The 21,155-nt window shown below is 53.6% G+C and overlaps 1 protein-coding gene across 1 annotated transcript in view; it reads right to left on the reverse strand.

Annotated features, from left to right (window-relative positions):
- Positions 1-2,073: 2,073 nt before the first annotated feature.
- The window catches only part of STPG1 (sperm tail PG-rich repeat containing 1), a 31,200-nt gene continuing 12,118 nt past the window's right edge, over positions 2,074-21,155 (reverse strand). Inside the window, exons 3-6 of the mRNA XM_075538505.1 lie at positions 20,631-20,739; positions 16,335-16,500; positions 4,108-4,292; positions 2,074-2,317 (exon numbers count right to left, since the gene is read on the reverse strand). Coding sequence (XP_075394620.1) covers positions 2,241-2,317; positions 4,108-4,292; positions 16,335-16,500; positions 20,631-20,739 — 537 coding nt within the window. The 3' untranslated portion in view covers positions 2,074-2,240. The remainder of the gene's footprint in view (positions 2,318-4,107; positions 4,293-16,334; positions 16,501-20,630; positions 20,740-21,155) is intronic.

Below are 21,155 nucleotides of genomic sequence, written 5' to 3' on the forward strand. Positions count from 1 at the left end.
CCCGCCAGCAGTGGGTCTTGGAAACTCCCCGGGCCAGTTCTACCCCGTCCTATAGGGTCACTATGAGGCGGCATCGACTCAATGGCAGTGACTCTGTTTTTTTATTTTATTCAAAGTCCGGTCAGTGGACCAGCAGAATCAGCTTCATCTGAACAATGTCAGGCCTCATCCCATAGTCTGTGTCTTAATCAGACCTTCTGGTGGTGAGCGTGCACGTTAGAACAGGGAGTGACTTGTCTAAACCACCAGGGCAGCCAAACCCGTGCTGGACATTTATTACCACCACACTGCGAACTTAGAGCCAAACCCACCTCCGACCAATGCACTGGACTGCCGAGGGCCGGGCCCGCACAGGCGTACTCTGCCGAAGCTTCTGCCGTGACCTAATGTCCATCTACAGCTGGGGATCACGGGGATGGATGTACCGGACAGAAACAAGGGTCTGGAAGAAGTCCTGAGCAGCCTGTGGCATCCTCCAGGAGGATGTCCATCCAGACTGTCTGTGCTTAGGGCTTGGGCTCCGGCCACTTTCCTGAAGGTCCGGCGTCTAACTCCAGCCCACACCTTCATGGCCAAGAGTGCCCTGCCTGGCGGTGCTTGGGGGGCTGCCCGCGGTGAGAAGAGGTCCAACTCAGTGTCCTGTCGATCACCTCTGCCTGCAGTGGCCCTGGATACTTCCAGCCCAGTGGCCTCCTAAAGATCCCCACCCCCACTTTACCCTAGAGCCCAAAGAAGGCAAACCCCTGGTCTTGGGATCTAGCCCATTGGCAAGAGTCTGGGGGTCAAAGAACTGTGTCCAGAACCTTCAGCACCAAGGTGGAGAGCTGAAGGCCCACAGGAGAGTCTCATTGGCCTGAAGAGCAGAGACAAAAAGTTTAATTGACCTATGTTTGTCAACGTATCACACCAAGAGCTTTCACATGCTGAAAGCATTTCCAGATTCTTCTGTGGACACTGTAAATCTAGCTACCATAAGCGGGAACAGTGCTGTGTGGGGTGGGGGTGCACAGCAGCAGAGCCAGCGCCCCAAAGCACCGTCCCTGGCCTTCCCACGCGGTCTGGCCTGCTCTTGAACTGCCCACCCAGCCCCCAGGACGATTTGACCTTGGAGCCCCTGGGCTCACATCCAAGTCTTCTGCACAGGCAGGCTAAAGGCCCCTGAGGCTGCTTTGAACCCCAGTCTTCCTGAGAGGCTGCAGTCGCTGGGAGGGCGCTCCGGGGCCTGCCCACAGTGCTCCCAGATACCTGCATTGCATCCCACAGCAAGAGGGCCTTGGGGGGAGCTGAAGGCGACAGAGCGGCCAGGAGAAGCAAGGCCACAGTCTACAGGGCTGTTAGTCTGCGCGTTCGCCTCCTGCTCCACGGGGAGAGCCCGTCAGGGGCCCGTTGAGGAAGTGAAGGCAAGCAGAGAGAGCAGCCGTGTGCGCGCGCACGCACGCGTGTGTGCGTGTGTCTGAGGAGAGGCAACCTGCCCGAGAGACGTTCACTTCCGTGAGCGAAAAGTAATGTCAGTATTTGGGAAAGAGGGGAGGAGTGTGTGGCAGCTTCTCTTCCCTCCTATTGGGGGGAACTATTTGGCCAGAAAAGGCCCTCTGAAGACCGAGCCGAACTTGGTCACCAGGGCTTGCTCTGATGTGACATTGGAGGGGGCGGGGAGAGGCCGGGGGAAGGAAGACCCTGCAGGTATGGGTGCACTGGGGCCTCCCTGCGCCCAAGAACGACCGTCCCCAGGACTCTGGCTCCCACAGGGCCCAGCCACGGCCGCTGTCAAATGCAGGGCCTAGAAGCCCCTTCAGAAGGTGGACCGTGAGCATGAGACACCATCTCCTTCAGAAGGTGAGATGTGAACGCCCTCACAATCTCTGTGTCTCTGCCACAGGTGCCCTGGGCCTTCCCCCCTAAAGCGGAAGGAAGAGTCAGGAAGCCAAGGCCAGAAGAAAAGTCGGGGCGTGTGGCCCCAGCCCTCCGCTGTCCCAGAGCCCTGGTCTTCCCGGACGCCAGGTGGGTGCAGGGTGAAGCGGCCGAGGGAGGCTCTGTCCACTCTTTGGTCCCACGCAGGAGCCCGCCGGAGCCGGTGGGGGGTGGGGGCCAGTCTGGAGAAGACAGCTGGAGACCAGGACAACACCAGGCTGGGACGGTGGGTGTCACACAGGAAATATGTATTGTCTTTAAGAACGTCATGGGGAAGCTGAGTCGGGTGGGCCAGAGGCGAGGGTTCTCCCTGAGCGCACGTGACGTCACTACAGCACTGGGATCCACTTACGATCCTCGTTGTAGAGAAAGGACTGCTTGCCTGGGAATTCCGGGTTGTAGGTGGCTGCAAGGAGGGAGAGGCAGCGTAGTGAGAGGAAGGCCAGCGCTGGAGCGGTGGGGCGCTGAGCCGGGAGCCAGGTCTTACATGTTGCGGGGCACTCCCAGGCAGGACTTGAACTCTGCTTCTGCCTCTTGAAGCCCACGGCCGAAACTGCTTACAAAGCACCGAGGGAAGCCGTGTTCTTAAAAAGCCAGGTATTAGTTTGGTGGCATCCTGTTTTGCTATGGTTAGTACAGGAATGCTCAGAAAAGTGATATCTACAATTACAGGCATGGTTCCCTAGGAAATGAGTCGCCAGGAGCACACCAGGCTTGGGAGCCACACTGCTTCTCCTGCATTGACACAGGCTGGGCCAGTGCGGGGCCTGTCGGGGACCTGGGAAGCTGCTGAAAGGGAACTAGGTACTTCTGTGCCCACTGGGTGCCAAGAGGGCAGATGCCTTCATCTGGGTGTGCCCAGGAGAGGCCTTCAGGGGAGTCCACCTGGGCCTAGGCGGGCACAGTAGCAGGAAGTGCTGGGCTCCTGGCATCAGACATGGCATGCAGAAGGCGTTCAAGCAGCCCGAGTGCACTTGGTCAGATGGGCCAATAAGCCCGCCCAGCCCAGCCCTGGGGCCTCCCAGAGCTCACCACTCAGGTGGGGCATCTGTGCATTTGCCAACCCAGACTGAGTCCTCTCTGGGCTAGCCAGACACCTCACGGTCAAGTCTTGTTGGCTTGGTTTTCACTGGATTTGCAAGACCAAAGCTGTGAGAGTGAAGCTCTCCCTCTCCACTCTATCTTTACCTGCGTGTGTGTTCAGAGAGCATGTCTCCCAACCAGAATGAGGCCTCTGGGAGGCAAACCCCATGTCAAATTCATGTCTGCCTCCCCAGGGCCAGGGAGAAGAGGGATTTAGTGGGCCTTGTCAGACCTGTGTTCCTCCCCGCCATGCCACCTGCCCAGCTACACAGCTACCAGGCCCCAATGCCACCAGCCCCTAGACCTTTCAGGGGCATGGTAAAGCTAAGGGACCCTCCAGAGAGCTACCGATTGGGAGACATGCTCAGAGACCACCCGTGAGGGTGAGTCAGCCCCTTGAAATGTTAGCCTTCAGGTGGATTCCGAAGCTAACAGGGCAGCACTGCTTCAGCTCATCAGTCAAGAGGATGCTGAACGAGACAGCATCAAAGAAGCGCTCCAAGGAGTCTCCCCTGGTTTATTTCATCACACCTGGGGCATGGGGGGGTGGGGGGGTGTACTCCAGGCTCTGAGCCTGCCTCTAACTTCCTGTGGGCCTGTGCAGGCAGCTGGTTCTCCAGCTATCCCCATCTGTGAACTGTATTGGCCAGCCCAGACCACTGCCAGCAGGTCTGAGCACAGGGGCCTCTAAAGGGTACACCTGACAAACGTTGAGTTGGCAGATGTGTGATGTTTTCACAATTCAGAAAGAAAGAAAGCGCATGAAGCTTTTTGAGAATTTGACAAAAGCTATGACCTCCTCTCCTCCTTCAGAAAATGTCTACTCCAGACCGGCATGTGATTTCAAGGCCAGACTCCTCGGAGCCCACTGTTCAGCCTGCTGGCAGTTCATGGTCATCAGCTATGACTCTCTGGTTTCCATCATCTAGAAAGCCCTTTCCATTAAGAAAAGAAGAGACATTCTCTGGGGATGTGAGCTGATAACAATTCTCCACCGCCTTTAACCCTGGTCCTGTTTGGCAAACAGCCTATAAATCAGTGGCATTTGATGGCCCAGGAATAACAAGCAATTCTGGAAGATTTGGTTTTTACAATCATTTAAGCCAATCTGACCTGGGCCGGGGAGCCCCAGCTGGGCCGGTTCCGCCATCCATCGCCTGGTGTTGGACATGAATGACGCGCTCGAGATGAAGTTCTTGGGAGTGTAGTCCACAATGTCGTACTGGCCAGGGCCCGGGAAAGGCTGCTTGGGCGGGAGAGGCAAAGGCTGGGCAGAGAAGTTCAGGATGGGGTTTTTCCTTCAGGAAAGACAGAACATGAAGCTGTCACTACAGCCGTCTGTGGGGGCGAGGCCGGCTTTTAGACGTGATGGAGACATGGACAGTACTAAGTCTGGCATGGACTCGAGGCACCAGGTGACTTTGGGTAGAGTCCCAGCTCCACTAGTAAGCTGGGGGTCTCTGGGCTTCCCGGCTCAGTCTCCCTCCCCGCACAATGGGATCACAACCAAACCTAATTAGTAAGCTTGTTACCAAGAAAAAATGAGATGATGCCCCTAAACCCCAGGACTCTGGACAGGCCTGGTACGTGGGGAGAGGTCAGTGCACATTGGTTGCAGATGTCACTTTGGAGATTATCAGAATTCATCTCCCCAGCTCTGATCGACTGGCGGTGCCTGGCTGGTGCTTTGTGTTAAGGACTCTGAAGCCTCAAGTAGGCTCAATGGGAAAAGGCATTGGTGATCTACTTGTGATGTCTGCCATGGGCCAGGGCAGGGAAAGAAGGAGCCCACGTCCTAGGGACTTGTCCTCTGAAGACTAGATGATCTCTAGAGGCCATTCCAGAATCTTCCTGGCAAGGCAGGGTGCCGGAGTAGAAAACATTGGGTTGGAAATCAAGAGCACTCTGCATAACACCACTTCAAACTGTCTGTTTCCAGACCGCTCCTGCTCCTTCAGGAAGGAAAATCTATCTGTTTATCTCTGGAATCAAGAGAATGAATGAAACAAGTGACTAGAACTTGTACTTGAGCTGAGTCGCTGTTCATGCTGGGCCTCAATTGCCTCATCTATAAAATGAAGGGGTTGGACAAGATGACCTGAGATCCCTTGAAGCGATGGCCTTTAGTGGGTCTGAGTTGGCCTGGGGGATTCGGGGGTTGCTGTGGGAGTCGTGCTGTTCGCTACACTGTGCGATCCTGCTGCTCACTGAAAGGGAAGGCAAGGTCCTCAGAGCACCGAGTGGCCAACGCAGCCTCACCCCACCCACCGGCAGAGCATCCCAGCAGAGAAAGCGGCCCGGGGCCCCTGGCCACTGGGAAACGCTGCCCCTTGAGCAACACTTCTCAAGGATTCTTCAACTCTGGGAGCTAGAGAGGACCTAGGGACCCCTTATTCAGCCTCTTTATTCCACCAGAGAACTTGGTGAACCGAGAGAAAAAGTCACAGGACAAGTTGGCGGCACTGCCTCTCCTAGAACTCCATCGTGCCCGAGGGGATCAGTTGTGGAGTAGGCAGTCCTGGTCTGAATTCCAGCGCTGCCACTTACTGGCCGTGGGGTCGAGCGACCTGGGCTCTCTGTACCTCAGTAGCAGTGTAACTCTGGCGGGGGTGCAGTCGCACCCACTCTTGCTAAGGGAGTCACGATCCTGAGACTGGAAAGCCCCGAGCAGCGTGCCAGCACACAGTCATTAGGAGTTGGGTCTCAGGGGAGCCTTGGGGGCCGCTCAGTGAGAAAGCCACAGAAAGCCAGTGTGGACATCCTGGAGGTGGACCCTCCGTGGGGGACTGGACGGGCCTGGCCACGTTCTGAAGCAAGGTGCCCACAAGCAAAGGCGGGGGGGGGGGCGGAAACAGTCCCTCCTTCTCCTCCTCCAATCTGGTTACCATGGTGAAGAGCAAACTGCCCTCTTGTTCTGGCTTGTGGCTCCCTCTTCAAGGCACCCCCAGAAATCTGCTGAGTATATGACTGGCTCGATTCCTGGAAACTAGAGGTAGGTGGAGCCAACCATTGGGTGAGGTCACCTCATTCAGCCCATCATCTGGGTCACCTCAGCCCGAGATTCCCACCCAGGCTAGAGCACCCTAGTCAGCATCTCACCAGCCTCCCTGGTGAGCATGGGCTAGGTCCTCGCCCTCCACTCCACCAGTCCAGCCAGGAGAGCACGGCACCTTCAGCTCAGCTATGTGGATCATCACTGGGCACCAGCGGCATGTGCGACGCTGTGCTGGGCACCCAGGGGAGGCCAGGCTGTTCTAGACTGAATGCCCTGACGACTTGAAAGCGGAGGATGAGTCCACTACCAATGACAAGCCAATGGGTTATCCAGTGGCCCCAAGAGTGGGTTTCCCGGTCAACAGTTGTGGAAGCCCCCAAGCCTCAGTCTCCTCGACTGCCAAAGGGCTGTTATGCACAGGGCTGTTTGAACCTTCGTTCAAAGGAAAGCACTAGTGTGGTCTTCAGAAGACATTTGATAGGTTAGAATAGACGAAAAATTCCGTGCACTGAGAGTGGAGTCCTCTCCCCACCCCCACCTCCTGCCAGCACCACACAGACACACAGGCACAAAAAATGAATTCCAACACGTGAACTCTGAAATCCGTCCTGGAAGAGGTGACTTGTGCCCTGAAAGAACAGCAGGAATTCTTCGAGCAGAAAGGGTGGGGACAGGCAAGGCCTTCTCTCCCACATCCCCTGGCTCCCACTTGACCCTCCAGAACCAGCCAAGAGTGTCCAACACTGCTCAGCAACTCGCTTTGCCCATGCTGCGCCTGCTGCCAGGCCACCTCTTTTCCCTGCCAACTGTACTCAGTCTTTGCTCCCCCAGGAGCTGGTCCCCGCCCCCCCCCCCGGCCGACCCCAACACCCCTCCCCCACTTCTGCCTGATGGGGCTAGGTGTCCCCTTCTGTGAGTCCCTGGGAGAGCATGTGTCTGAGAGGAATTAGTCCCACTACACTGTGACAAGGGGAGCTGGAAGCCCACGGGAGCAGAGCTCGGTGGAAGCTCTTGGCTCAAGGCCCCAGCCTTCCACACATCCTGCCCATGCCAGCCATTCTTCTTTCCCTCCGCCCCCAACAGGTCGGGTTTTCCATGCTGGGTGCCTGCCCAGCTCTTCAAGGGAGGGGGATGGATTTCCTCATCTTTGAGGGAACGTGGGTTGAGCTCAGGGGACTTTTACCCAGACACAGGCAGAGGGTCGATGAGCGGTAAGTGAGCCTGACATTCTGACCCCCACCTGACATTCTCTCACCCACCAGGGCTGGTGCCACCTTGTCAGGTGGGGCTGGGCGAATCACAAAGGTCAGGCCAGATCAAGCCCAGGGCAGCCCAAAACGCATTATGGCAGGGCTTTTATGAGCCTCGGTGCTGTTATCAAAGCCACCTGGTCCTGCCCCGTGGAAAGAACACGTCTATCAAAGGCTCTGAGCTGGCCACGGCGGGATTAAGTGTGTTTGCAACTTCCAGGAAGAGCTGTTTGCAAATCGCCGGAGAATCAGGAAGGTCTCAGAAGGCTCAGCAGGTCACCCGGGGAAGGCGTCCGCCTGAGACCCTCGGGACACTCCCAGGCACAGGCCCACTCTGCCTCGGGGATTCCCAGGGTCAGCAGGGAGAAAGGGGCAATTTTTGTGCTCCTCATTAAAGAGCACCCCAGTGCCTCTGGGGTGGAATGCAGTATCTGTTTAACAGGGTAGCGGCTGGCCGGCCGGCAGATTACAGGCGTTCAGGAAGAAGCATCCCATATCTAATTGAAAATCCCAGGGGAACCGTAGGTGGGTCCGATGTAATTACCCAAATTGGAGCGGGGCCAGCGGGGCTGGCCTCTTCAGCTCCGGCTGTGACAGGGCGGCGTGTCTGTGCAAAGCCGGCAGCTTAAACACTCCAGGAAGCACAGCCAGGGTTAGAGAGGTGTCGCTGGGTGCGAACTGGGAGGCAGCCCCCAGGAGGAACTACTGTCATCTCCAAAACCCTCCGCCTGACTCAGCCAAGCCCACTGAGTCACTGCTGCCACGGCCTCCGAGGCCTGGAGACGTGAAGCCGTGGCTGACACTTCCCCGCTTCTAACAACAGCCGAGGGCTGGCAAATCCTCTTAGCTTCTGAGTCAGCAAGGGGGCCAGGGCCCAGGAACACCCCAGGACGTGCTCTTCAGCTGAGGGCCCAGAGCGCCCGCCCATGCAACCCTCCCAGCCCAGGGGCCGCTCCAGAAACCTCAGGGCGGGCAGTGGGACCACTCGGCGCTTTGGCAAGAGAGGAGATCCCAATGTCCAAACCCCAACCACGCCTTTGCCATCAAGCTGATTCCAGCTCGTGGCAACTCCACGTGCGCCCGAGCACAGCCGCCCGAGGCGGTCTCCGCTCTGATCCTCACAGAGTTGGAATGCCAGGTCTTTCTTCGGAGGGGCTGCTGAGGAGGCATTTAACTGCCAACCTGCAGGTTCACAGATGAGCACAAGCATAAATGTCTACCGTTTATGGAAAGCATATTACATGCCGGTGCTGGTGAGCTCTGCGGGTACTGCTATGTGTACCCCAGCAATCCAAAATATGAGCGTGGCTCTGAATCCCTGGGGATTAGGCGGCCCCACCCCCACCACCCACCCCCAAGGTGGGAGGTTTGATTGAAGCCTGACGAGCTTGTACTATACCCACCAGGCCATCCTGCCTCCTCAACCTGCCTCCCAGGTGACACCCCTCCCCGATCCTGCCACCAGACTCCTGAGGACATCTGGAGGAGCATCCCACCCTCCCCTCGCAGTGCTTCCATTTATCCCGCCAGGAGCATGGACATAGCGATTCCTGAGGTCAAAACACCTCCCTCTTTCCTCCTGGTGTCTGAAGAAAACTGAGCCAGAAGACTATTGTGCTTTTCCCAGAATGGAATTCCAGTCACGGGCAACGCAGGCAGGCCTTCTGTCATGCTGCGCCCCTGTGAAGTCAGGGCCTGCGCTGTGTGGGCTTCCTAGAGAGAAGCAACCCGGCTGCCCCACGCCGCCCAGGAAGGCTGGCTGGGATCAGTGTGGCTGCAGAGGACAAAGTCTCCCCAGAAGCCATGTGAACACGTGCTCCTGGGGGCTCCCAACCCCTGCCTGGGGCCCCTCCAGGGACCCAGGGAGCAAATGCTTGGGTCAGAGGGCCTGCGTTTGCTTATGCTCTCAACATTCGGCTATGGGTTCTTGTTTTCAATATCAGCTTCTTCATCAATCAACATCAACCAATGGATGCTTCTCAGAATAAGTCCGAGCACACTTCAGTTTTATCTTCTTGCTTTTTAAACAAAATCATAGGGTTCTCGGCTTCATCATTTCCATGTCGAATCATACAGATTTCGGACCTCCTCTGGGAGTCCAGCCTGGCTTCATGCTCACTGTCTCCCATCTGGGGTCATGGAGCATCAGGATTGGCACATGGAGAGGTGCTGAGAGCAGCTCCAAACCACTGAGTCCTGCCGTGGATCCTGGGCTCTGTCCGCTCACCAAGGCCAGCCCGAGCTTGAGGCCACGGCAGGCCCCTGGACCACAGGCCACTCGTAGGGCTGCGGTCTCCTACCTGAGTGGGGGCAGGGGAAGTAGTGTGCAACACTCCCCAGACTTGTTAGCCAAGGAGTCTATGCCCTTGGAGAGGTGTGTGGCCACACAACCCAGGTCCCACTCAGTCCAGAATGTCCTTGCCCTGCCTTCAGCCTTGTTCTGGGTCATGCCCAGCTGTGAGCCAGCCAGAGGTACAGGGCTCTCTGTTCATCTGAGCAGCCCCATGACCTTCAGCAGAGAACCAGAATCCTCCAGTCTGCTGACTGACAGGAGCAAATGCCATAAAATGAGAACCATTCCAAAGTGCTGGCCCTGACTTGACCAAAAGCCAGGTGGCACTTCTCCAGGTAAAGCGGTGAGAGACTGTTTTCCTCCCCTTCCATCCTATTTCGCCACTTTCCTTGAGGATGCTTCCAGACTCGGGTGGGCTCTTGAACTTGCCTGCCCATGAGTAATAATAGCTCTAATACTAACAGTATTGGCTATTTTCAGGACTTTCTCGTTTAATCCTCCCCATGAGATTAGATTCTTATCCCCAGTTAATACCATGGAAAGTGACGCTTATAGAGAAGTCACCCAACCTGGCTTCATGCTCCGGTCTGCCAACACCAAGAACCATCCCCTGCCCACTCTCTTCTGCTCAAGAGACAGGGAGTCCCTGACGTCTGGAGAGATCTTTGTTGTTGTTTGCGATGGTTTGGAGTCACATTGTCCCGATGGACAAGCGAGTGAAACACTGCCCAGTCCTCCCCATCCTCACAACTGTTCTGTTTGAGCCCATTGCTGCAGCCACTGTGTCAGCCCACCTGTCGAAGGCCTTTCTCTTTTTGGCTATTTTGCCAAGCACGACGTCCTTTTCCAGGAAAAGGTCTCAGTGAGGCACAGTCTCACCACCTGTGCCTCTATGGCACATTCGGATGGGTCTTCTTTCAAGACAGATGTGGTTGTTTCCTGGTCTGCCATGGTATTTCCAATATTCTTCTCCAGCACCATTCAAATCCATTTAGGCTCCTTTGGTCTTCCTTATTCAATGTCCAGTTTCTACACGCACCTGAGGCACCTGAAAACAGCACGGCTTGCGCAAGGCTCACCTGAGTCTTCAGAGTAACAGCTGTGCTTTGCAAGACCTTAAAGAGACCCTGTGCAGCCGAGTGACCCACTGCCATGCGTCCCTTGGCCTCCGGCTGCTGCTTCCACGAACACTGATTGTGGGCCCATGCCAGACGAAACCCTTAACAACTGCAATCTTTTCCTTGTTTATCATGTTGTTTCCTATTGGTCCAGCTGTGTTGATTTTTAATTTTCTTTACACTGAGTTGTGATCCAGACTGAAGGCTGCAATCCGGGATCTTCATCAGCAGCCTTTCAGCGAGCAAGGCTGTGTCCGCTGCACAACGCAGGCTGTTCAAAAGCCTGCCTCCCATCCTGATGCCGCCTTCTCCTTCACAGAACCCGGCTTCTCAGACGATTTGCTCAGCATGTAGGTTGAAAAGCATGGTGAGAGGATGCAACCCTGATGCACACCCCTCTTGATTTTAAACCCCGCAGTGGGCCCTGGTTCTGGTCACACAACTGCCTCTTGATCCAGGCACAAGTTCCACAGGAGCACAATGCGGTGCTCTGGAATTCCCATTCTTCCCAAGGCTATCCATAGTTTGCTATGGTCCACACAGCTGAATGTCTTAGCACAGTCAATAAAACACAAGTAAACAGCTTCCTTATATTTTTTGCTTTCAGCCAAAATCTATCTAACATCAGCAAACCTATTATTATTATATTATCAGATGTTATTCCATATTTCTTCTGAATCCAGCCTGAACCTCTGGGCAGCTCCCTGTCAATGTTCTGCTGCAGCCACTGTTGGCTGATTTCCAGCAAAATTTACTTGCCTGTGATATCGATGATATTGTTCTATAATGTGAACGTGCGGTGGGGTCCCCTCTCTTCGGAATGAGGATAAGTATGGATCCATTCCAGGCAGTTGGCCAAGTAGACGTCTTCCAAATGCCTTGGCCTAGAGGAGTGTCTCCGTGCTTCCGCAGGCTGGTTTCCAGGGGTATCCCATCGATTCCTTGAGCTGTGCTTTGGCTGCTACCTCAACACAGCTCGGACCTCTTCCTTCAGTACCACTGGCCCTTGAAATGTCAGAATGTTAACTCGTGCGCTTTGGTACACTGACTGTCTTCTCTCCAGCTCCCTTCGATGCTTCCTGCCTCGGGCAGTATTTTCCCGGAGAATCTTTCGATGTTGCCCCTCCGGGCTTGGTCGCTTTCTTTACTTCTTGCCGTTGCAGGGGTTCCGAGCATGTTCTTTCTGTTTGTCTTTCTTCTGCAGTCTTCTTTATGCATGTTTATCTTTACATGCACATGAGGCCACTGGAAACATCCTCAGTGCCATCTTTGCTTTCCAGTACTCTAGGGGGCGTTTGTGCCATTTGCCCGGCGAAGTGTGTGATTTGCTGCTGTGTCCAGCTGTGACCCTCACGGCCTCCCTCTCCTCTGCTATTCACCGTGCTGCACTGGCCCGGGTGCCAGGCTTCTTGTTCTCTGTAGATGGAGATGCAACCATAATGAAGGCTTAGCCTTCGAGCTTCGTCAGTAAGTGCATCTACGCGTCTTCACTTTCAGCAAGAAAAGCCGCATCGTCTTGAGTCTTCCCCGAAATTGATGCCCCATTCTTCTTCTTACGATCCAGCCGCTTGCTCAGCATGCAGAGTTCACAAGTACTATGGACAGTGAAAGGTGTAACTTTTCTGATTTTTAAACTCCATCTTTTTTTAATCATTTTATTGGGGCTTGTACAACTCTTATCACAATCCATACATACATCCATGGTGTCAAGCACATTTGTACATTTGTTGCCATCATCATTCTCAAAACATTTGCTTTCTACTTGAGTCCTTGGTATCAGCTCCTCATTTTTCCCCTCGCTCCCCACACACCCCGCCCCCGCCTCATGAACCCTTGATAATTTATAAATTATTATTACTTTGTCATGTCTTACACTGTCTGACGTCTCCCTTCACCCGCTTTTCTGTTATCTGACCCCCAGGGAGGGGGCTATATGTAGATCCCTGTAATCAGTTCCCCCTTTCTACCCCACCCTCCCAGTATCGCCACTCTCACCACTGGTCCTGGAGGGATCATCTGTCCTGGATTCCCTGCATTTCCAGTTCCTGTCGGTATCAGTGTACATCCTCTGGTCTAGCCAGATTTGTAAGGTAGAATTGGGATGATAGTGGGGCAGGGGGGAGGAAGCATTTAGGAACTAGAGGAAAGTTGTATGTTTCATTGGTGCTACACTGCACCCTGACTGGCTTGTCTCTTCCCCGAGACCCTTCTGTAAGGGGATGTCCAGTTGCCTACAGATGGGCTTACTACTAGGCTTTGGGTCCCCACTCCGCACTCCCCCTCATCCACAATGATATGATTTTTTGTTCTTTGATGCCTGCTACCTGATCCCTTCAACACCTGGTGATCACATAGGCTGGTGTGATTCTTCCATGTGAGCTTTGTTGCTTCTCAGCTAGATGGCCCTTGTTTAGCTTTAAGCCTTTAAGATCCCAGACACTGTGTCTTTTGATAGTTAGGCACCATCAGCTTTCTTCCCAACATTTGCTTATGCACCCGCTTTATCTTCAGCAATTGTGTTGGGAAGGTGAGCATCATGGAATGACAGTTTAAAAGGACAAAGTATGCTTGCATTGAGGGAGTACCTGGGTACTTAGTATAAGTTTAATACTAAACTTATAAATATATGCACATAGATCTATTTCCCCATCATATATATATTTACATATGCACATGCCTGTATTTAGACCTCCATAAATGCCTTTGCATCCTAGCTCTTTCCTCTATTTCCTTTTACTTTCCTTTTGTCCCACTATCATGCTCAGCCTTCATTTGGGTTTCAGTAATTCCTCTTGGTTACATTACCCTTATTCAAGCCCTACCAAGCCTCTTACACCCTCCTTACCACTGATTTTAGATCACTTGTTGTTCCCTTGTCTCTGAGTTTGTTAACACCACTTCCTTTCCCTTACCCTCCCCTCCCATGCCCCACCCCCACTGAGCCACTGTTTTCTCCTCCAGACTGTTTATCCAGCCTATCTTATCTAGATAGACCTGCAGAGATAATAATATGCACAACACAAGACAGAGCAAAAGAAAAGAAAACAACAACAAGAAACCAATGACCAAAAAAAGAGAAAAGCCTGTAAATAGTTCAAGGTCTGTTTGTTGGCCTTTAGGAGTGTTTTCCAGTCAAGTCTGATGGGGTGCCATGCCCTCCCCTAAAGTCTATTCTTTGCATTCCCTCGGGACTTCCTTGCTCTGCTCCCCTTGTTATTCTGTTGCACGCCCTTAGTGTTTGGCCTCAGTGTGATGGGGTCAGATCGGACACCATTCCCACACTGTGTCAACTCCATCTTTTTTTTATGAAAGACTGTCTGGTGGTCTGTATAGTTTCCTCATGAACACATCTACGTGTTCTGGCATTCCCATTCGTCACAGTGTTAGCCATCCTTTGTGTAGCCAATAAAACACAGGTAAACATTTTTCTGTGTTCTCTGCTTCAGCCAAGAGCCATCTGATGCCAGCACTGAGAACCCCAATTGCACGGCTTCTTATGACTCTGCCTTGAATGTCTAGCAGGTCACTGGTGATGCACTCAGCAAGCTTGCTGGTCATGTTGTTGACACTTCTTTCTGTTGTGCTATGGGTCAGAACCGACTTGGTGACATCTAACCACAACAATTAATGACATTGTTAGATAGTTTCTATTTTTTTATTACTCTTCTTTGAAATAAGCATAACGATGGGTCTCTTCCATTCAATTAGCCAGGTAGCTGTCTTCCAAATGTCCTGGAATAGACAACTCCGTGCTTCCAGTATTGTATTGTTTGTTAAAACAACTCAATTGGTATTCCATCATCTCATGGTGTCTTGTTTTTTGGCGATCCTTTCAGTGAAGCTTAGCCTTCCTCTTTCAGTACAATAAATTCTTGATCATATGCTACCTCCCGAAATGGTTGAGAGTAGACCAATTATTTTTGAAACACTGACTGGGTGTTTCTTCTATCTTCTTCTAATGCTCCTTGTTAGGCTTGATCTATTACCCGTAGAATCCTTCAAAAGGCTTCAGCGTTTCCTCAATTCTGTCGGTGAGAGGTGTGTGGGGTGCTTCCCCTTTGGGTTTTCTAACTCCAGCACTTTGCAAACATCATTCTAGTGCTGTGCCTTCTTCAGCCACCTCTGAAGTCTTCCCGTCTTTTCCTTTCTCGTTCTCCCGTTCACTTTAGCTCTTCTGGGTCCAAGTTTCAGAGTCTCTTCTGACGTCCAGTTTGTTCGTCTTTCTCTCCTGTCTTTTCAGTGACCTCTTTCTTTCTTCGTGTACGATGTCCTTGCTATTATCCCACAGACAGTCTGGCCTATGGAGACTCATTGTCGCATCTAGAGAGGGTCTCTAAACTCGGGCTTCTTTGAAGGAAGCTAATTCTAGAAGTTCCCAAAGGTTCCCTTCTTAACCCTTTGAGGAATAAGTACACACGAGGAGTGACGAGCATCTCTAATGGAAGTCAATAAACCGGTGGTGGTGGCGGTGGTGATGGTGCCGTTCAATCGCTCCAACACACAGCAGCCCTCTGCACAACCGAGCGAGACATACCCGGTCCTGTGGCACCTCACAGTTGTGATGTCTGAGCCCACTGTGGCAGTCGCAGTGTCACTCTGTCTTGTGCAGCGCCGTCCGCTTTTTCACTGCCCTTCTACATGGCCACGCATAACATCCTTTTCCAGGGACTCTCCCTCCTGACATGTCCGAAGCAAGTGAGACAAGGCCTCATCGTTTCTGCTTCTAAGGAGCATTCTGGCTATCCTACTTCCAAGCCAGATCACTGTTCTTTTGGCAGTCCGCGGTCCTTTCAATACTCTCTGCCAGCACCGTTAAATGTAAAAGATATCAAAAATGCTATTACAAATTCCTGTCTCCACTTTTTTAATTTGTTTGAACGTTAAATCGCTGTTTGCATCTGCTACATGCCAGATAGAAGAAGTTCTAGTAGCACAGCGGCTTAAGAGTTGGGCCGCGAATTTCAGGTCACTAGTTCAGACTCACTGGGTGTCTCAGGGAAGAAAGATAAGACAACCTCTCAAACACCCTGAGGAGCAATCTACTTGGTTCTATAGGGTCGCTGTGAGTCAGAATTGACTGGGCGGCTGTGGACGCATCGCAGAAGTATATTTTTAGATCTGAAAGTAATTCTATGGGGCCTGCATTAGTCCCACTAGACAGATGAAGGTAGAGAGGCTCAGAGGTTAGTGCACTGCCCACGAACACACAGCATGAAAGCAGCAGAGAGAAGTTCAACGTGTAGGCTTTTAACCTCTGTCTGTACAGAGATCATGAGACTGCCACGGTTTCTGTAGGCCCTGCCACCAGTGACAATTTTGTTTTATAGAAATATAAGACTTTCCGTGCCAGGACAATACAGCATTATGAGGGGTAGGGCGAGAGTAGGGGTAGCCCTGAGCCCTATTCTCAGGACGCCTCAGTCTCCCTGCCTCAATCAAGTCCCACTCGATCCACAAGCAAGTAGACTAAACAACAGTGGGGATGCTGTGATAAACAAGAGTCCGCGCTTATGGCGCACAGAGGATGCGCGGTAACTGGCACTCAGCGTGCACGCCCTAAGCACGTGTGTCGACCGTGGCCGCCGGGCCCCGGAGAGTGACTGAGCGGTGAGTGCCCCACACCACTTGGCTGCTCCTGCTGGGACCCTTCCTCTGGAAGAAAGATCGGAAGGAGCAGGACTCACGGGATCAGCGTCTTTTTGGGAACCTTGGTGTGGTCATTTGGGTCGTAGGAACCAGGTCCTGGGCCTGCTGACACCAGCTTGAGTCCACGGCCAGCCTTTGATTTGAAGCAAGACATCATTGCCCTCGGCGACTGCCTCACGAGGGATTCGTTGACGTTATAATGCCCTAAAGCAGAGGGAAACGTTACGATAGATTAAGGAGCGATCCCTGTAAACAAGAAGCATAACCTCACGCCTGAGAACATACTTCAGAAAGACTATGAGCCAGCATTCTTCCAGGACACTCGGATGGACCGCTGCTTGAGCTACGGGTGGTGCCGGCCCAGAGGACACAAGCCTCGCGCGCCGCATACTGGCTCATTAAATCGCATAGCGGCCACCAGAATGGGTATGAGCACCTCCCTTCTGCACACACAGAGATGGAGACTCAGAGATGCTAAAGGACACTTCGACATCTCTGGCCCTTGCCTAGCGTCCTCCTCTCGTAAAGTGTATCAGAATTCTCAGAATGGCATTGTAATTGGGACCACTGACTAGGATGTTAAGTCCGTGGTCAATCAAGGAGCTATAATCCACGCGTGCTTATTGAGCACCTGGCCTGCTCTGTGGAGTCAGGACTGCCTGTCTCCAGAGCCCTTGCTTGCATGTCCCCCGCCACGCCACAAGGCCCCTTCTCAGGAAACGGTGGCAGAATAAATCTAAAGTGGCTACACACACACACAAAGCGCCAAGGAAGGCCGGAACAGCCTGAGCCTGAGCCGGGCTGAACAAAAGTTTCACCCCTAAACTGTGGGAGCCCTGCAAATGGGCGCACGGGGTTGGGAGGGCAAGTTGGCAGCACTAAGCAAAAGCCACTCCGATGTCTTCGCTCCACGGAGAAAGAAGAGTTGAACAGGACAGGAAGCTCTCTGCAGGAAGAGGGACCACAAGCAGCAGCTCCACCATGAGCAACAAAGTCCAAAAGCCAAGTCACTGGGACCCCAGTTCACACACTGGTTTATTCCAAACCCAGCACGTGCACTCATGTCTCTGACCACCAGGACCCTGCTGCAAACTGGGGTCTCCCTAATTACCCTTGCCTCTGTCTTGTTAGGGCACCTTACAAAAAGGGGGTCCAATCAAATCAGTGCCTTCTGAGTGGGGCTGGGAAGCCAGTTCAATTCCAGGCAGGGAGGTCAGAAGTCTATGGTCATTGTTGGTTGTTTGGTTGGTTCTTTTGGTGGGGTGGATGGGGTGCTCCAAAGGGGTCTTGATAGATTTTCTCAAAGGACACAGGATGATAATGGAGGCTTATTAGGAAGATTTCTTTTTCATTATTGAAAACTACTTTGGTGAACAAAAGGCTAGGAAAGTTGTACCACGGCATTCCCGCCACCCCTCACCCCCGCTTCCCCCGACCCCCACCACATTGCACCTGCTCAGTCTTTGAGGTGGCCAGGCCGTCCTACAAGAATTTTGTTGGGAATCCTTAACCCATAGCTCTGATCCTGCCCCTCCGGGTTATTGTTTTGTCCCCTAGCTCACAGAACACCGAAAGGGAATATGGTTTGAGTCCCGGAGGAGGCCAACGTAGCCATTTGGACGAGGTGTCAATGGAACAGCGAGGATGCTTCAGGGAGGGGCGGGGGGAGGATGGAAGGCCTGCCACCAGCACTGTAGGGACCAGGACGGAGGGGAGGCTGAAAACAGCAGCTTTGTGTCTTGTCGTTTTTCTTTCTTAGAGGAGTCTATGGTTTTGTAACCACCTGTTACTTACTCTCATCATCTGAAAGAGAGAGACAGACAGACGGAAAGGGGCTAGGAGAGCCAGACACAGAGATGGCAGCCAGCCTCCTGCAGCGCTTTCAGCAATGGGCGGGCCAGGGGATTTTTCCTTCTTTTTAAATCTCTTCAAAAGATCTCTCACTACACACATTACCTTCACTAAATGGAAAAGGCCAATCTCCCCCTTCTTTTAAGGTTAAGGCAGCCCTTAGATGATAAAATTTGGAAAATACTGAAAAGCGGGCAATGGGGAAAAGCCAGTCCCTGTCCGTGACCTGAGTGACCTGAAAAAGCCCAGCCAGGCCCCCTGCAGGGCATGGTTTCTGCAGCATCAGGCACCATGGCGGTGTGATTTTTCACCCTGTTTCAATGGCCCATTCACCTGAGGCATTCCCCACCCCCACCTCCTTCCAATCCTCTTTTTTGGAGGAAAAATAAAGTGGGGCACTAGTAAGATGAGGGTTGTGTTTCAGAAATGCAGGCGGGGGTGGGCGTGGGGGCGGAGGGCCAGCCACAGCACAGCTCCCTGAGATGCCAGGATGCAGATGGTGGCTCTACCGGATACTCTTGTCTAAAGAGCAGCAGGCTTCTGCGGGCCACCACTCCCATCCTACTGCAGCTTCTGGGACTGCTTACTTGCTTCCTGGGTATCACTTATCTCCATCTGTGAAATGGGATCAAGCTCATGAGAGCACCTCGCATTTCTGAGTGTGTAACTGCGTGCCAGGCCCAAGGCCCATGGGATTTTGAGAGCATTCGGTGCATGCTCACACAGATGAAGAAAGTAAAGCTCCCAGAGCACACGCGTGCACACGTGCATGTACACACACGCACATACACAGAGCTTTGGGGCAGAGACAACTGAACCTTTATGGGAGCTGACAGCTCCATCTGTTCTCTGAGGGGGGTTCCTGGGTCTGAACTGCTGCCCTTGAGATTGGCAGCCCATGTTTAACCCACTAAGTCACCAGGGCACACAGTGGGGGCTTGATAGATGTGAGGCTCCACCTCTCCCCTCCTGCTCTTTGTTACAAGGGGACCAGGGCCCCCGGGGGTGGGAGTGGGCATGCACAGCCAGCTATAACCCCCACCCCACCTGACTCCCTCACTCCCTGCCCTTCAGCAAGACCCCCTGAAGGACACTGTGGATAAACCAAGGGATCCCCCACTGTCTCCTGTATAAACAAACAAGTGGGAGGAGTCTGCCCTGTGGGTGATGCAAGACAGAGGAGCTTTGAGGGGGCTGAGCCTCCTAATTAGGGTTGGTTTTGTTATTTAATTTCAGATTGATCTTCCCAGGCTTAATCTGCATTTGTGGAAATCTGGTGTTTGCTTCAGTTAATCCACACACCCTCCAAGAGGGAGACTGGAGCAAGCCCTCCCGCTGCTCCTCACCTCTGCTCAGGAGCCCCTGGCTCCTTTTGGGGGGCGGGGTGTAGAGTGATCTCAGGACCCACTTCAAACCAAACGGCCATCGAGTGAGTTCTGACTCATAGCCATCCTCCATAGGGGTTCGGAGACTCGTGACTTTACAAGCGCAGGCAGCCTCAAAGCAGCTGGTAGGTTTGAACGGCCAACTCACAGTCAGCAACCATAGCTAGCCCAGTGTCACCCGTGACCCACTTAGGAAGGCGAACAAGTGGGATTGTACGGGTGGCACACATAAGCACCCCCCACTGGGAAACCCTCCGGGTCAGTTCCACTCAGCAAGCAACATGGGCCACCAAGATCCGGGACCGGTTGTCCAGGGCTTTCTGGCTGTTTTCGACATAGCGAGTGCTCCTGGGTTAGGCTGCTGCCAAGCCAGACCTCTCTCGAAACGCTTCACCCAGACTGGCAGTGGGCAGTAGGGGCTGGGGAGGCTGCATGTGCCCAGTGGGAGAAAGCCCTGCAGGCCAGCTCCTGTGTATTCCTGAGACCTGGGGGTCCAAAGGCTCAATGGAATGATTGGGGGTGGGGGGATGGCAGGCTCTTTGGTGAGACAACTCGGGCAAGGCTCCAGCTTGCTGTTGACTGGCTGTGTGATGGCAGGCAAGTCGTTTCGACTCTGCGCCTCAGTTTCCTCATCTGAAAAGCAGGGCTGAGCGTCTGAAGGGTGCAGACTGCCTGGAAGATGCTGAACTCAGAGAGCGGAGGGAGCACCCGCCTTTTATGAATGGGTGATGACATCGCTGCAGACGTGGGAGCCCAGGTAAACTGCAGCGGAGCCTCACCCTATCTGGCTGTCCTGCTTCCTCCCCCCACGCTCTCTCTCTACCCTGGGGAGGCCTGCGAAGGGTTTGCATGTAGCAGAGGGGAGAAGCCCAGAGCAGGTGCGCCCCGTGGACAAAGAGGAAGCCAACAGAGTGCTGCGGGGGACCATCTCCAGAGTCTCCCCTGAACGGGGAGCACTGGTCTTCTCACACTGCTTCTCTTTATTCAGAGCCTGCCTCCACCACCCCCTCCCCAAAGCCTGACCCCAAAGAGACTCCCTAAGAAAGGACCGGTGCCCTACCAGTCAAACGGAGGCACGAGGCCCGCACAGCTGCTTACCTGGAGCAGGCCCCGTTTCGTTGGGCATGAACACGGATCTTGGGGTTTTGGACATGAACCCTGCTCGGGCGCAGACGTTGTTACTCTCCTTGCAGGAAGAGACAGTGGCCTGCGGGGAGAACACAGCCACCGCGTCCTTCATGCTGTCCCCTTCTTTGCCTTTGTGGCAAATCTGGGGGAGAGGGGGCACACAGACTTTAACCTGTCCCCAGAAAATGAACTGGCACAGGCTGAAAAGGTCACCACCCCAGCTTGAGCGGTCTCGGGCTTTGTCATCGCCAGTCAATGTCTGTTGACCCGACATGGTGTGGGGACGGTGGGACATGGAAGAGACAGGCTGGGGACCCAGCTTCTAGGCTTGGGCTGGCGCACACCGGCTGGGTGCCCTGTGTGAGTTATTCAACCTCTCTGTATGTGAGTCTTCTTATCTGCAAGACAAATCAAAGCAGCCCTCCTCTTGTTGCTGCAGATGAGTGCTGGGACTAGGGGAGCAGTCGAGAGCAATGGTGGGGGACAGCACATCAG

This window comes from Tenrec ecaudatus, chromosome 1 (assembly GCF_050624435.1).
Source record: "Tenrec ecaudatus isolate mTenEca1 chromosome 1, mTenEca1.hap1, whole genome shotgun sequence".
NCBI lineage: Eukaryota > Metazoa > Chordata > Mammalia > Afrosoricida > Tenrecidae > Tenrec > Tenrec ecaudatus.